General features: G+C 44.6%; 1 protein-coding gene across 1 annotated transcript; it reads right to left on the reverse strand.

Moving 5' to 3' along the window:
- Nucleotides 1-716: 716 nt before the first annotated feature.
- Nucleotides 717-7,502, reverse strand: LOC124471712 (1,25-dihydroxyvitamin D(3) 24-hydroxylase, mitochondrial). Its single transcript, XM_047026298.1, has 12 exons — nucleotides 6,941-7,502; nucleotides 6,627-6,817; nucleotides 6,418-6,511; nucleotides 6,217-6,310; nucleotides 5,997-6,088; nucleotides 5,418-5,529; nucleotides 4,159-4,307; nucleotides 3,378-3,544; nucleotides 2,588-2,666; nucleotides 1,934-2,131; nucleotides 1,444-1,560; nucleotides 717-1,217 (listed from the first exon to the last, which is right to left on the reverse strand). Exons 1-11 carry the CDS (start codon nucleotides 7,196-7,198, stop codon nucleotides 1,450-1,452), a joined length of 1,545 nt encoding a protein of 514 aa, XP_046882254.1. The 5' UTR covers nucleotides 7,199-7,502; the 3' UTR covers nucleotides 717-1,217; nucleotides 1,444-1,449.
- Nucleotides 7,503-12,308: the final 4,806 nt, after the last annotated feature.

The raw sequence follows: 12,308 nt of genomic DNA on the forward strand, positions 1-12,308 counted from the left end.
GGCAATTCAACTGAGGAATGTTCCTGAAGGCAATGACGCATAGTGTTTCTGACCAGACCCCTGTCCCGCCCCCGCCTGTAGGCAATATTCTCACAGCAGTCACAGAATTAGGCCTCCACAAATCAAGACATTCAGTTTAGGGCATTCCCCCAAAATGTTATAAATCACCCAATCATTTCCTCACTTTTTTTCTCTCGTTTCTTTTCTATTATATGATGGATTCAATTAGATAATCTAGTTTTGTGCAAACGCCAGATTACCATGAGGGATTAGTGGTCCCCCTAAATATTGACTGTGACAAAATGAGATCATCTGGAGCTCAGTACGTGGTTTATGTGCAATGTGTATTTCCCCACGTAATTTTAACTGACTCTTAGCCCAAATAGAAGTTCTGCAGGCCTACAGTACATTGTATGCATACAAGTAATGATAAGTAAACACAATGCTGTAGAAATGCATGCATTCTGTTTGATTTTATAGCATTGACTTTGTTAATCCTATTAAAGGGCCAATCTCATATTTTTGGTGAATAGGTTGTAATTGCAACATTTCAGATGAACTACAACACAACATACAATATCACATATACATATTACAGTATAATGACATTGGATTGTTCACATAAATGTCCACAGAGAAAAAGAGATTAAGTCAAACGACTTAAAAACTTTAATTCAGCATCAAAGTGGTCAAAATGTAAATCCATAAGCATAAAGTGGAGTATGTATATTTATTTTTTCATGTGAATAAAATATTCTCAGTAATGCAATGTTACATTTATGTACAGAATTTAAGAAATATATAATATAATAGATAATTTACCGTAGAAGAGAACATATTATACAGTTATAATAGCATAGTAAGAAACGTATTATAAAGTCAAAATTTCACAAATGTATAACACATGTTTATAACATAAAACATTCTTTAAAGATCCTTGGCAGTTGCCTCGATACATTTCATTTGTACATCACAACTATTACTACATCAACAACTAACTATTAGATTTAAATAGTTGCGTATTAGTTTGAGGTATATCTGACATGATCACATGAATATATGTAGTCTTACATATACTATAAATTGTTAATCTTATTTACACAGCAGCAGTTTATGGGAGTTTATGGCCTTGAAGGTCCATGGTAACAGTGGTAATGCCTTTTGAAGAGGACAGGGTGGTCTGCGGGGGTGGAAGGGTTGCAGGTCCAACATCCAACCTGTAGAGAAGAGTCTTTATTTATTTGAATGAAAACAATTCAAGTTACCCTACTGTACCTTAACAAAAACACAAAGTGACTTGGCAGATTTACTGAACCCCTCAAAAAACAAAAAATACAAAACAAAATGCAGTTTTGTTCAACTTGTTCTACTGTGAGTGTGTTAGCAGCATGTTGCCTGTGAGTGTGCTAGCAGAAGTCCTTGAGGGATGAACAGCCATCTTACCTGATCTTATCGCTTGTTGAATGCCACTGGGAGTTCCCGGTTTGGAACCAGGGTTCCAGAATGGATTGCTTCCACTGGCTCATTATCTGTGGCCACAATGTCATAATCCCTGACCAGCTGATGGAGAGGGAGAGGGAGAGGGAGAGGGAGAGGGAGAGGGAGAGGGAGAGGGAGAGGGAGAGGGAGAGGGAGAGGGAGAGGGAGAGGGAGAGCGAGAGCGAGAGGGAGAGGGAGAGGGAGAGGGGGAGAGGGGGAGAGGGGGAGAGGGAGGGACGACCATTAGATCATAAACAACTTGCAAACGTTTTGTTTTCGCCGTATGGACTGAACTGAAACAAATCTAAGGTGACCTGACCCCCAAACTGAACCACACTGACCTCACCCGAATCACATGGAGTTGAATACAAATCCAAACATAATGCTAAGAAAATACACCAAGGTACGCTGCATGTGGTGCTAGTGTTTCGGGCAGCCCGAGGACAGTCCTTACCCAGCACAGTGCCAGCTGCAGCTGGAGCTCTGCCAGCCTGCGCCCGATACACATCCTCTTCCCAATGCCAAAGGGAACGTGGGCGAAGGGATTTATGGTACTGGTCTCCCTCAGCCAGCGCTCAGGCTTGAACCGAGTCCCCTCGCTGAAGTAGTCCTCGTTAGAACCCAGCGCGTGACTGTTGATCATCAGGACGGTCTGAGGAGCAACATTCAATCAGTCATTCAGTTTTCCAATGAATCAACAATTCAATCAATCAATAGATACAATCAACATTGTCTGTAAGTGAGTCAATCCCACGGCTGTTGGTGTGGCTCAATATCCCACGGTGCTCCTTCGAATCAGACACTGATCATGGGTGATGTATCCAGACTTTCAGAGTGCCTTACAAGCTGGGCCCTCCTGAATCATACCCCTTTTTCCTTTTCAAGTCTTTCCCATTCTGAGCCCTGGGAACAATTTTGTGTACAAATGCGCCCCCTGCTGGAGAGACTAATGTACGGCAGTCCACTTTGTGGCCATAAGTATGTGAGTCGGTTACAGTGGATCAGTGATACTTTAAACAGCTTCAGTCGAACATCAATCAAACCTAAATTAACGTACCAGTAAGCTGCAAGCATGGACCAGGGGGGTGAGGAGAGCTAAGCCACTTACCCCCTTGGGAATGGAGTAATCCCCCAACACAGTGTCTTTGTCCAGGGTCCGACTCGTGAATGGGACCGACGGCGATAACCTGCAAGAATTTCAAAAACAGCGCTTGGGAATGATGCCTTATCTGGTGTGGTCGGGGTCTGCATGGCCCTAAAGCTCTTTAGCATTAGTTAAACATACTTCAACTTCTCTCAAAAGGCAAATTGAAAGGGACTGTAATCCCTGTCAAAGGCTGAGGACATTCTCTGCCTGGGTTGTAGTATTAGGTAACATGTAAAAACACTTGTGACTGCATGGGATACAGTGTTGTGGTGTACAGGGGGTCAGTGGGGAGGTGTTTGAACGTGAGACACCATACTGTTTCTGTGAACCCACATACCTATCCCATGAAGCTTGTTTTTGAGCTAGCTATTCATGCATGCACTTGCTTCTTAATCACTGGCCTACTTAGGTGTATTTCTACATGGTGCAACCATATTTGGTTTCAATCCCTATCCGTGTGTAGGATATGGTTTACCAAACTCTCATATTATGTTACACCTATTCTAGAAACACTATGTGCATGAGAATATGGTTAACATAAATTCTACTACATAAATGTATGCAAATATTGTTGTTGTGCTGCAATTTTCCTGACTAGGTTAGGACAAACATTTACTTATTTGAATTAGTTTGGCACTCATGGTGTTATTGTCAAACCAAACATTCAAGTTTTGTCCAAAGGGAGCCAATGGACAGGCCTCATATATTATATAAATGAAACAGTCATATATCAACACATGGAGATGTGTACCTCATGGACTCCTTGAGGCAGGCCTTGAGGTAGGGCATGCTCTTGATGTGCTCGGCACACGGATTCTCATTGGCAGGAATCACCTGTTGGATCTCCTGCAGGAGCCTCTCCTGGGCGCCATGGTTACGGGACAGGTTGAAAATAGCCCACAGCAGGCTGTTGGCAGTCTATAGAACACAAATATTAACATTTTTGTCATTTAGCAGACGCTATTATCCAGAGCGACTTACAGTAAGTACAGGGACATTCCCCTGAGGCAAGTAGGGTGAAGTGCCTTGCCCGAGGAACAACATCATTTGGCATGACCGGGAATCAAACCGGCAACCTTCTGACCCCCCCAAACATTGCGGTGGGGAGGCATGGGAAGAAGCAGAAGAGAGGGGGAATGTAAGAGAGAGTGAGGGAGAGGGGGAGCAAGAGGGAAGGGGGGGTGAGGAGGGGAGGGGAGGGGAGGGAGGTCGTCATTTAGGGAGCTACTATAACAGCATTCCAAAGAGGGGTCCTAAAAGGAGCTCTGGAATGTGTTGGTGTTCCTCAAGAGAGGCCACAGCTCCATCCAAACAGGCACGTACTCCCACATCCTGCCTTATTTCAGTCCTGCTCTTTTCACACCTGTCTGTTTATTTCCTTGAGGGTTTGAAACTTAAAAGGCAGCTACTGGGGGAGAGGTGAAAAACCGCTGAAGATGTTTATGACGGGCTTCTCTCACATCTTTCAAAAGGGTTAGGTTGAGTGTGCTTGTACATGTGCGTGTGTGTGTGTGTGTGTGAGAGAGACTCACCGTCTCCACCCCTCCGATCTGCAGCTCAGTGATGGCAGCATACAGTTCCTTCTTGGACAAACGGCTGTTGCGGTAGATGTCAGACAGGAAGGTGTCATCACCTGTACCAGCCGAGTGTTGGTTTAGCTTCCTGTCGATGTAGACTTTTGCTGAGAATGAAAAAAGATTTTTCAAGGATGCTGCCGTCAAAAAAGGATTACAGGATGTGAATCCTTCATTTCAGATCTCATCACATTGGTTTGTTTCTTAAATGTTTGTCTCACTTGACTCTTTATTTATCCTTTTAATTTTTTTCCATCAATTTAGCAAAACCGTTTTCATCCACCCCACATCCACTTAAAAACTGACAGATAACAAGCATGTTTGTCCATGCAAACACACTGTGTACTATTTCAGTCATGACCTCACTCACAGGCTTTGCCCATCGCTACTTTCAAAAGACCTCCAGCAGCTTAATCCCTGGCACTTTTAACCAGCACCCATGTGCAGCCACTTTTTATATGAGATGAGATGAGTGTGTGTGTGTGTGTGTGTGTGTGTGTGTGTGTGTGTGTGTGTGTGTGTGTGTGTGTGTGTGTGTGTGTGTGTGTGTGTAAGAACAGGTGCTTGCATGACAACAACAATGAAGAATGCAGCACAACAAACTGTCAGTAGCAAGGCTTAGGCAAACAGTTCACTCCCCCCTCGTACTCTTACTTTCTCCATCCCTCTATCCCTCTATCCCTCCTTCCCTCCTTCCCTCCTTCCTTCCTTCCCTCTGTCCCTCCTCCATCAACTATAAATATTTGCCAATGTTTTCCCCCTTAGGTCACCCAGTTTACTACTAGCGGCTTTCAATTACAGAACCCCTAGTCCACACCCTCCTCCTCCTCCTCTTCTCTCTGTACTCTCTACCCTGTCTCCAATGCCCCACCCACCCTACTCCTCTCTCTCCGCCTCCATGCCTCCTTCTGTACAATCACCTGACTGGAAAACACGCAAATCGGTTTGTGGGTCACACGTCATATGTTGGAAGACCGGAGCACATGTGAGGTGGGGATGGGGGGGCTGGAGTTCAGTGGTTTAATTGGAGGGAAAGTGTAAGAAAAGGGGAGGGTTACTTTTAAGGGGGTGGGATTCAAGGGAAAAACAATACAAGGCAGAGAAAGCTCATTGGACACATGGTTGTGGGGCTGGGGGCTGGGGGGGTCACACCACTGTCGGGGTGGACTGAGGACGTGCACGAGGGTTTCAGGAGGGAGGGGCTGCTGTGGGAGTACCTGTGCTGAAGATGCGATCCCAGGCGGCTGTGTGGTCTTGCCAGGTCTTGGTGTTCAGCTTCCTGTGCAGCTCCACTGGTGTGACCATCATCATGCCAAATGAATTCATCATCTACGGAGAAAAAAAAGAAAAAAAGAGAAAGATACATGATCAGTGTCATAAAAACACAACAACATCAATCAATCATGCAATCCCAAAAATTCTCCAACATCTCCCGGCATTTTCATGGGAGATTGTAACTATACAATGTAAATAACGCATAGAGGTTATTCTGTAAGACCTTTGTAAAGGTCCTGTTGGTTCGTCTGTTTTTCACTCACATGTCCGATAGCGCAGGCCCTACCGCTGTGTCAGTACGTGTAGTGATTATAGCCTGTTCTAGTGAACTCAGTGAACCACTGTAGTACAGGCTTGGAGAAACTCGTGCAATGTGCTTCCCGTTGACGAGATAATCAGTTTATCAAGTGATATGAAGGGTCCACCAGTACCGACAGTGAATACAGTATGCTAAATAGGTCGTCGTAAAGTGATAGTTTAGATTGCTTGCAGCAATTAATTATATAGCTTTGTCTACTTACTGTTTTTACGGAAGTGATGAAGTTTATTGCCTCTTCATCGATTTTCTCATTCAGAAGTCCAAATCGTTTGTCGTAGAGAACAAAGCAAATTGCTGTAACGATAAAGCAGGACGTCTTAGAAAAGTTCATTCAGTTCAGTTAAATCTATTGAACTGCGTATTTCCTGCGTTTTTCATTACAAGCATTTTTGGGAAAATGTTAAACTGGTCATTTAACTTACTTTCAAATGACCATTTATTCAGTTCGAAATACAAATCGTAAATTTTTCCACCGACGTTCTCCTTCCCAATTCTTTTAACGAAATCTACCATGACCTGTAAATAAAAATAATATATATTTTTAAAGCAATTTCACACGTTTTTGATTAAGGCTCATCAAGGATCAAATGTATTTTTGACAAACGATAAACTAACGAACTAACCTCGTTTATCTTCCCATCAAGTTTCATGATCTCAGTGGGTTTCATCAGTTTCTGTTGAAAGACGCTCCTCACCCTCTGCCAATCTTCGCCCTCCCTGAAAACAGCCCAAGCATTAGGCTACATAGAAATAATCAAAACACAAAATGCTTCCTTATCTTGTAAGTATCAAATGTAAAAGAAAGATCGTTAGGAAAGAATGTGAGTCTTACAGAATGAGGAGTCCATACGCCTCGTCTCTCATGTCTCTGTAAGCCTTCCACGGCTTGATCTCTAAGCGCTGTGGATAGTTGCTTTCCTTTCTGTAGAGCGCCTCTAGCAAGCAAGGAGCGCCTATGTGGACAGACTCAAATGATCCCAGTTTCATCCGGAATATTTTTCCGAATTTCTTGTGGTAATCAACCTGAAACAGTGAAAAGACAACGTATTGAATCAAAAAGTTCCAGTAATGGTAGTAAATTGTGTGGAAAAAAATTGTTTCGATGTATTTATTATAAAATTACAAAACGTTCTCATCAGTGTTTACCAGCGCGTTGTGTTGTCGTGTCAAGCCTCCTCTGAAGAGAAGTTCAATCAGGCTGCCAACCAGAGGCCATCTGGTTGGTCCGGGAAGCGCATCAATGCTGGGCGCCGCGGCACGGATGTGTCCACAAGGCGCAACCTCCGCAGCATCCTTCGAGTCCAGGACGCACACTGAAGATGTAGGCTTGAAGTGCTGCAAGCCCACTGATTTCTTTTTCAGTAACTCGACAATCTGCGGGACTTTTTGAATTTGTGCCCTCATTCTTGAATCAGAATAGTTTTATAAATGTTTTGGGATCTCTGGAGATGATCAATTTCTGTGCGTCAAGAAAAACTTAATTGTTTCCTTTATATTTCCTGGGCTTCTGTTTCTTGGAAGCGATACACATTTTCTTACTTATATACCCTGAGCGTTTATTCCAACTCACCACAGAACCAATCAGGGACCGGTCCTGCCCGGTGTGGCCCACGAGCCCACCATTGCTCCATGTATCTACGTTGTGAGTCTTACATGACCCCAGATAGAATGAGGAAGTGCGCCCCCTTCTCACCCCCCCTTCTCTGTTTTATAAATAAACAGCCAGGTCCGAGAGAAGGTGACGCGGTTCACTTGAACCATCATGCCTGGATTGGAAGAACCTATACTCTGGCAAAGCTAATACTACGACTTCACTCCGGCACTTCATACAAATATTTGATCATTTCGATCTCTGCGTCCTTGTGGAGGGGAGGGGGAGGAAAGGGGAATGGAGTGTACAGAGTCGAAGATTTGCGTGTGCTTTGTGTGTTTAGAGTGATTAAAACATTTGACGATGTTTGATTAATCAGTTGTCTTCTATCCAACATGTCAAACATCTCTTCGTTTTTATTATGGTATGATGCATCAAACTACAGTTTATTTTTTTGTTTTTATTGTGTCAGTTCTTCACTCACACTTTCCATGGTGGCAATAAAATAAAAATTAAATTGTGCTGTAATTATTGCTTATTATCATAATTTCTACAATATTCTACATTGATCATAAAGTTCTCAAACAAGGAAACAAAACTTCATTAAACACAACAATGTGGACAATGAAGTGAAAAAGAGGGTCCAGTGTGTTGAGCAATGCCCAACCACAATGTCTGGTTATTCCAATTGGTTACATGTTCAGGCACTGTAAAAAGAAAGGCATTGCCTCGCAACAACTGCAATCATTGGGAGTGCCCACCCAGACTACAATGCTATCATTCCCCTGGAGGATGAAAACAACATCTGCTGGCTGTTGACAAAGTTTTGTTCTCACTGGGACTTCAACCTTGCGGTGTTCCTGTTGGCAGTAGGAACACCAGTCCTTACCGGCAGGGCTGTTTGTAGAGATCCACTGGCACCACAGAAGGGGCAATAATCATTATTTGCATGAGTTGTAGGCATGCACACCCGAGCATACACTTAAGCTGATGCATACTCACACAATCCAACGCCACAAATATTGGATTTATCAAAGAAACCTTCAGTGGTTCCACAAAGCTCATAACTTAACCATGTATATTTTAAATCACTGAACACAGCTGCATAGAACCATACTGACATGACGTTTTTAAGAAAATCCCAAATGTTTTTGAATGTGTTGAGTATGTACACTCACACCAAATACACAGTCACAGTTGGGGTGAATCCATAGAGATCAAAGTTGTCTTTACGTCTTTCTCAGTCCTAAAGTGAGTAACTAGGCATGTCAGTCATGGTCCACAAGAGAAGACAAGGTCAGCACATTACTGTCTCCCTTCCTTCACGTCTCTGTCCCCAACTCCATCAGTCCAGGACTACCAGCCTGTCAGCCAGCCGGCCAGCAGGGCAGGCAGCCAGGCAGCCAGCCAGCCAGCCAGTCAGTCAGTCAGTCAGTCAGTCAGTCAGTCAGTCAGTCAGACAGAAATACAGATACGGACAGGCAGATAGATTGACAGACTGACTGTCTTTATGTGTTTCTGCTGGCCTCCCTTACTACCTGCCATCATCCCTCACACTCTCTCCTGGCCTCGCTTCTTGCCTGCTTGTCTGTCTGTCTTCCCACCTGCTTGTCTGTCTGTCCAGCTGACTGCCTGTCTACCTTCCTGCCAATCTACCAGCCTGCCTGTCTGCATACCTGTGTACCCATTCCCCTTCCGAACCCACTGACCTGATATTTAGACATCCTGAGTAATCAGGGCTGTCATGTGTTGTCAGGATAACTGCTCCAGATGCTACAACTCCTGCTTGAAGAGGTCAGCTGGTATTGGAAATTCATCTATCTCTGGTTCCTCTGTGACCTCGTCCGTACGTGCTTACCAGAGATTATCTGAACATTCTTTGCAAGTTTGCCTCAAAAACCTCAACTCTCTCACCTGAGATCTCTGGACAATTTGGAGCAGGGAAAGCCGGGTTGCTCCAGTTTTTTGCAAACAGAAAACTGACCAGACAGAGAGAGAGAGAGAGAGAGATAGAGAGATAGAGAGAGAGAGAGAGACAGATTCTTAGACAGGCAGGCATCAGTGAGTTAAGTAGGTAGATGGTAAGGAAAGCATGCAGGCACAGACACAAACAGTGCAGCGTAACAAATAATGTGATTAATGGATCGCAGAATAAACAGTTCGAATGTGAAACAGCTGCCCCCCCCCCCCGCCCCCCTCAGCAAAACACACACACACATGTTTGTGTCATCTCCAAACCCATCTTTACTGCTCACGGCATCACTGGTCGAGCAGAACAAAACAGGATGGGGCCCAATGTACTGTGTGTCACAACACACACAGTACCCAGGTAGGGTTGCACAACTCAGGAAGAAGAGAACCCCTGCAGGATACTAGCTGTAAAGCAAAAGGTAAAACGAATGGAGGGCCATGTCATGAAAAGTTCAAGGGGTTCCTCGTAGCAGGCAGTTCACTTCATTTGCGCCTATCACACACGTGATAACACCACAGGAGCCAGACAGTTCGCTTTCACCCCAAAATGTATTTGAGCGAACAATGAAGACGAAGGGTCCATCAGCGGCACAGTAAGCACACATTGTAGAGAGAGGTCAGATGGCTGAGCGGTTCGGTAATCGGACTATTAATCAGAAGGTTGCCGGTTTGATTCCCGGCCAAGCCAACTGTGTCCTTGGGCAAGGCACTTCACCCTACTTGCCTCGGGGGGAATGTTCCTGTACTTACTGTAAGTCGCTCTGGATAAGAGCGTCTGCTAAATTACGAAATGTAATGTAAATGTAGAAGTAACCTGCGTAACTGCCAGGCCAGGTCTAGAACTTCCGGTGAATTTAGAAATTTGATTTTTAATAACCAGCTAAGGTCATGTTAACCCTTAGGCATTGCTCTCTTATTAACCCTGCACTCACATTCAGCGGCTTCTCGCTTTTGTTCATCGACAGATAACAGGCCGCCCCCGTGGAGATCTCTCCCGTTTTCAGATTTTTGTTAGAAACTGAGAAAGACATGTGACGTTACATTATCCATGGGGAATAAATGATTTAGAAATTATTTGTTAAAAATTGTTAGCTGGCTAGCCTAGCTAACGTTGCTGCTCAAATCTGATAACTAGAGCTAGCCTAGCTATCGCACAGGTGGGATAGAGGCTAATGGGGTGGGGGAGGGTTGATGAGAGACAAGCTTGGTGCTGCAGGGGATGTGGACGAACCTGGTGACCTTCCCTGTGGAACTGCTGTTGTGCTTGCTCTGCATGGTCTCTCTGCTCCTTTGCTCTGAGGGCGGAGGGCGGTGGGGGGTGGGGGGCACAGAGGAAGATGAAAACTTACACAGGTAAATCAGAGTGAAGTAAAATGCCACACACACACACACACTCTTGCATGAACAAATTAATAGGGTTAGGTCTTAGCAACCGATAGGACAAGGTAACCAGCAAACAAACATAATTGTTGTCACTTGTCATGACATATTTTGATAACTGTTATATGGAATAATCAAGGCCCTGTAAGTGCTCCATCAAATGTACAGTCAGTGGTGTGCGGTCCTCAGAACATAACTCACACACACACACACACACACACACACACACGCACACACACACACACACACACACACACAGTGAGGTCATTGAGAACACTCTGCTGGAGTGCACCCCACATCTCTCTCTCTCTGACACACACTCACGTTATCTTATCATTGTTAGGTAAATAGAAAAGCAAGTGTCAGCGTGCCCCCCCTCCCAGTGCTGTGTGTGTGTGTGTGAGAGAGTGTGTGTGTGCGAGAGAGTGTGTGTGCGAGTTGTTGTGTGAGAGAGAAAGAGAGTGGGTTGGACGAACAGGGGGTGCGCCACATATCTAAGAGAATTTGTTCTCCTGCTTTGTCAAACAACTGGAGATTGTCCAGAGTTCATGAGGTTCCTCATGGCACTAAGGTCATCACCTGGCTCCACCTGAGTCAGGGCAGTTGGGTGTGATGTTGCAAAACACTATTCAGAAGGAAAACACTCAAAGTCAGCTTCTTTGGATTCCAATATCTAAAATGTCTAAAACTAAAACTAAACTAAAATGAAACTAAAACACACACACGTACGCACACACACATATTCACTGACACACACACACACATCATTCCTGAAGAGCAGTTTCCTCTGTGTCGCAATGCTGACAGCAATGTTGGCCTTAGCCTGACCTCTGGATGACCCCTGACTCCTACCCCCCTCGGACCACAGCAGGCACCCTGCCTGACATCAGCCTTCCTGTCACCTTCTAATCCACCTCAGTCTGCTCTCTAGATGAGAGGCAGCACGACCCAAACACAAACCAGAACAGACTATTATTACCAGCCTGACACCTGCAGAAGCATAATGAGATGGATGACTGTCACCTGCTTTGCTCTGGAGCCAGTTCCAAGCAGATCTGGTCAAGAACACTCACTGCTTTGCATTGTTGGCAAGAACACCCACTTTCTAATTCTTGTACACATTCTTGGAACAGGGGCTCCTAACCTCACAAAGAGAGAGAGAGACCACAAACAGAAACTATAGAGAGGCCAAAGAGAGAGAGAGAGATGGTAAGACTCACTTTTTTCTTTTGTCATGAATTGTCGACAAATTGTTACACTACTTCTCAATCGGTCAAAATAGACACCCACTCACAGACACACACTCACAGACACACACTCACAGACACACACTTAGAGACACACACAGGCAGACCAACAGACACAAAAGCACAAAAAATAACACACAGACATCCACACACACCTCATGTGCTCACTCAGAAACATATACACACAAAAACACAAACACCCACACGCACACACTACGTAAACAGCTCATGCTTTCCTTGTTATTTGGTGTTGCTTTACGTGTGAGATTAAGAGGCGGCAATCTCAAACCATCACTGTGTTTGATACTGCGTCGCGCTCACACAA

This window comes from Hypomesus transpacificus, chromosome 9 (assembly GCF_021917145.1).
Source record: "Hypomesus transpacificus isolate Combined female chromosome 9, fHypTra1, whole genome shotgun sequence".
Taxonomy (NCBI): Eukaryota; Metazoa; Chordata; class Actinopteri; order Osmeriformes; family Osmeridae; genus Hypomesus; species Hypomesus transpacificus.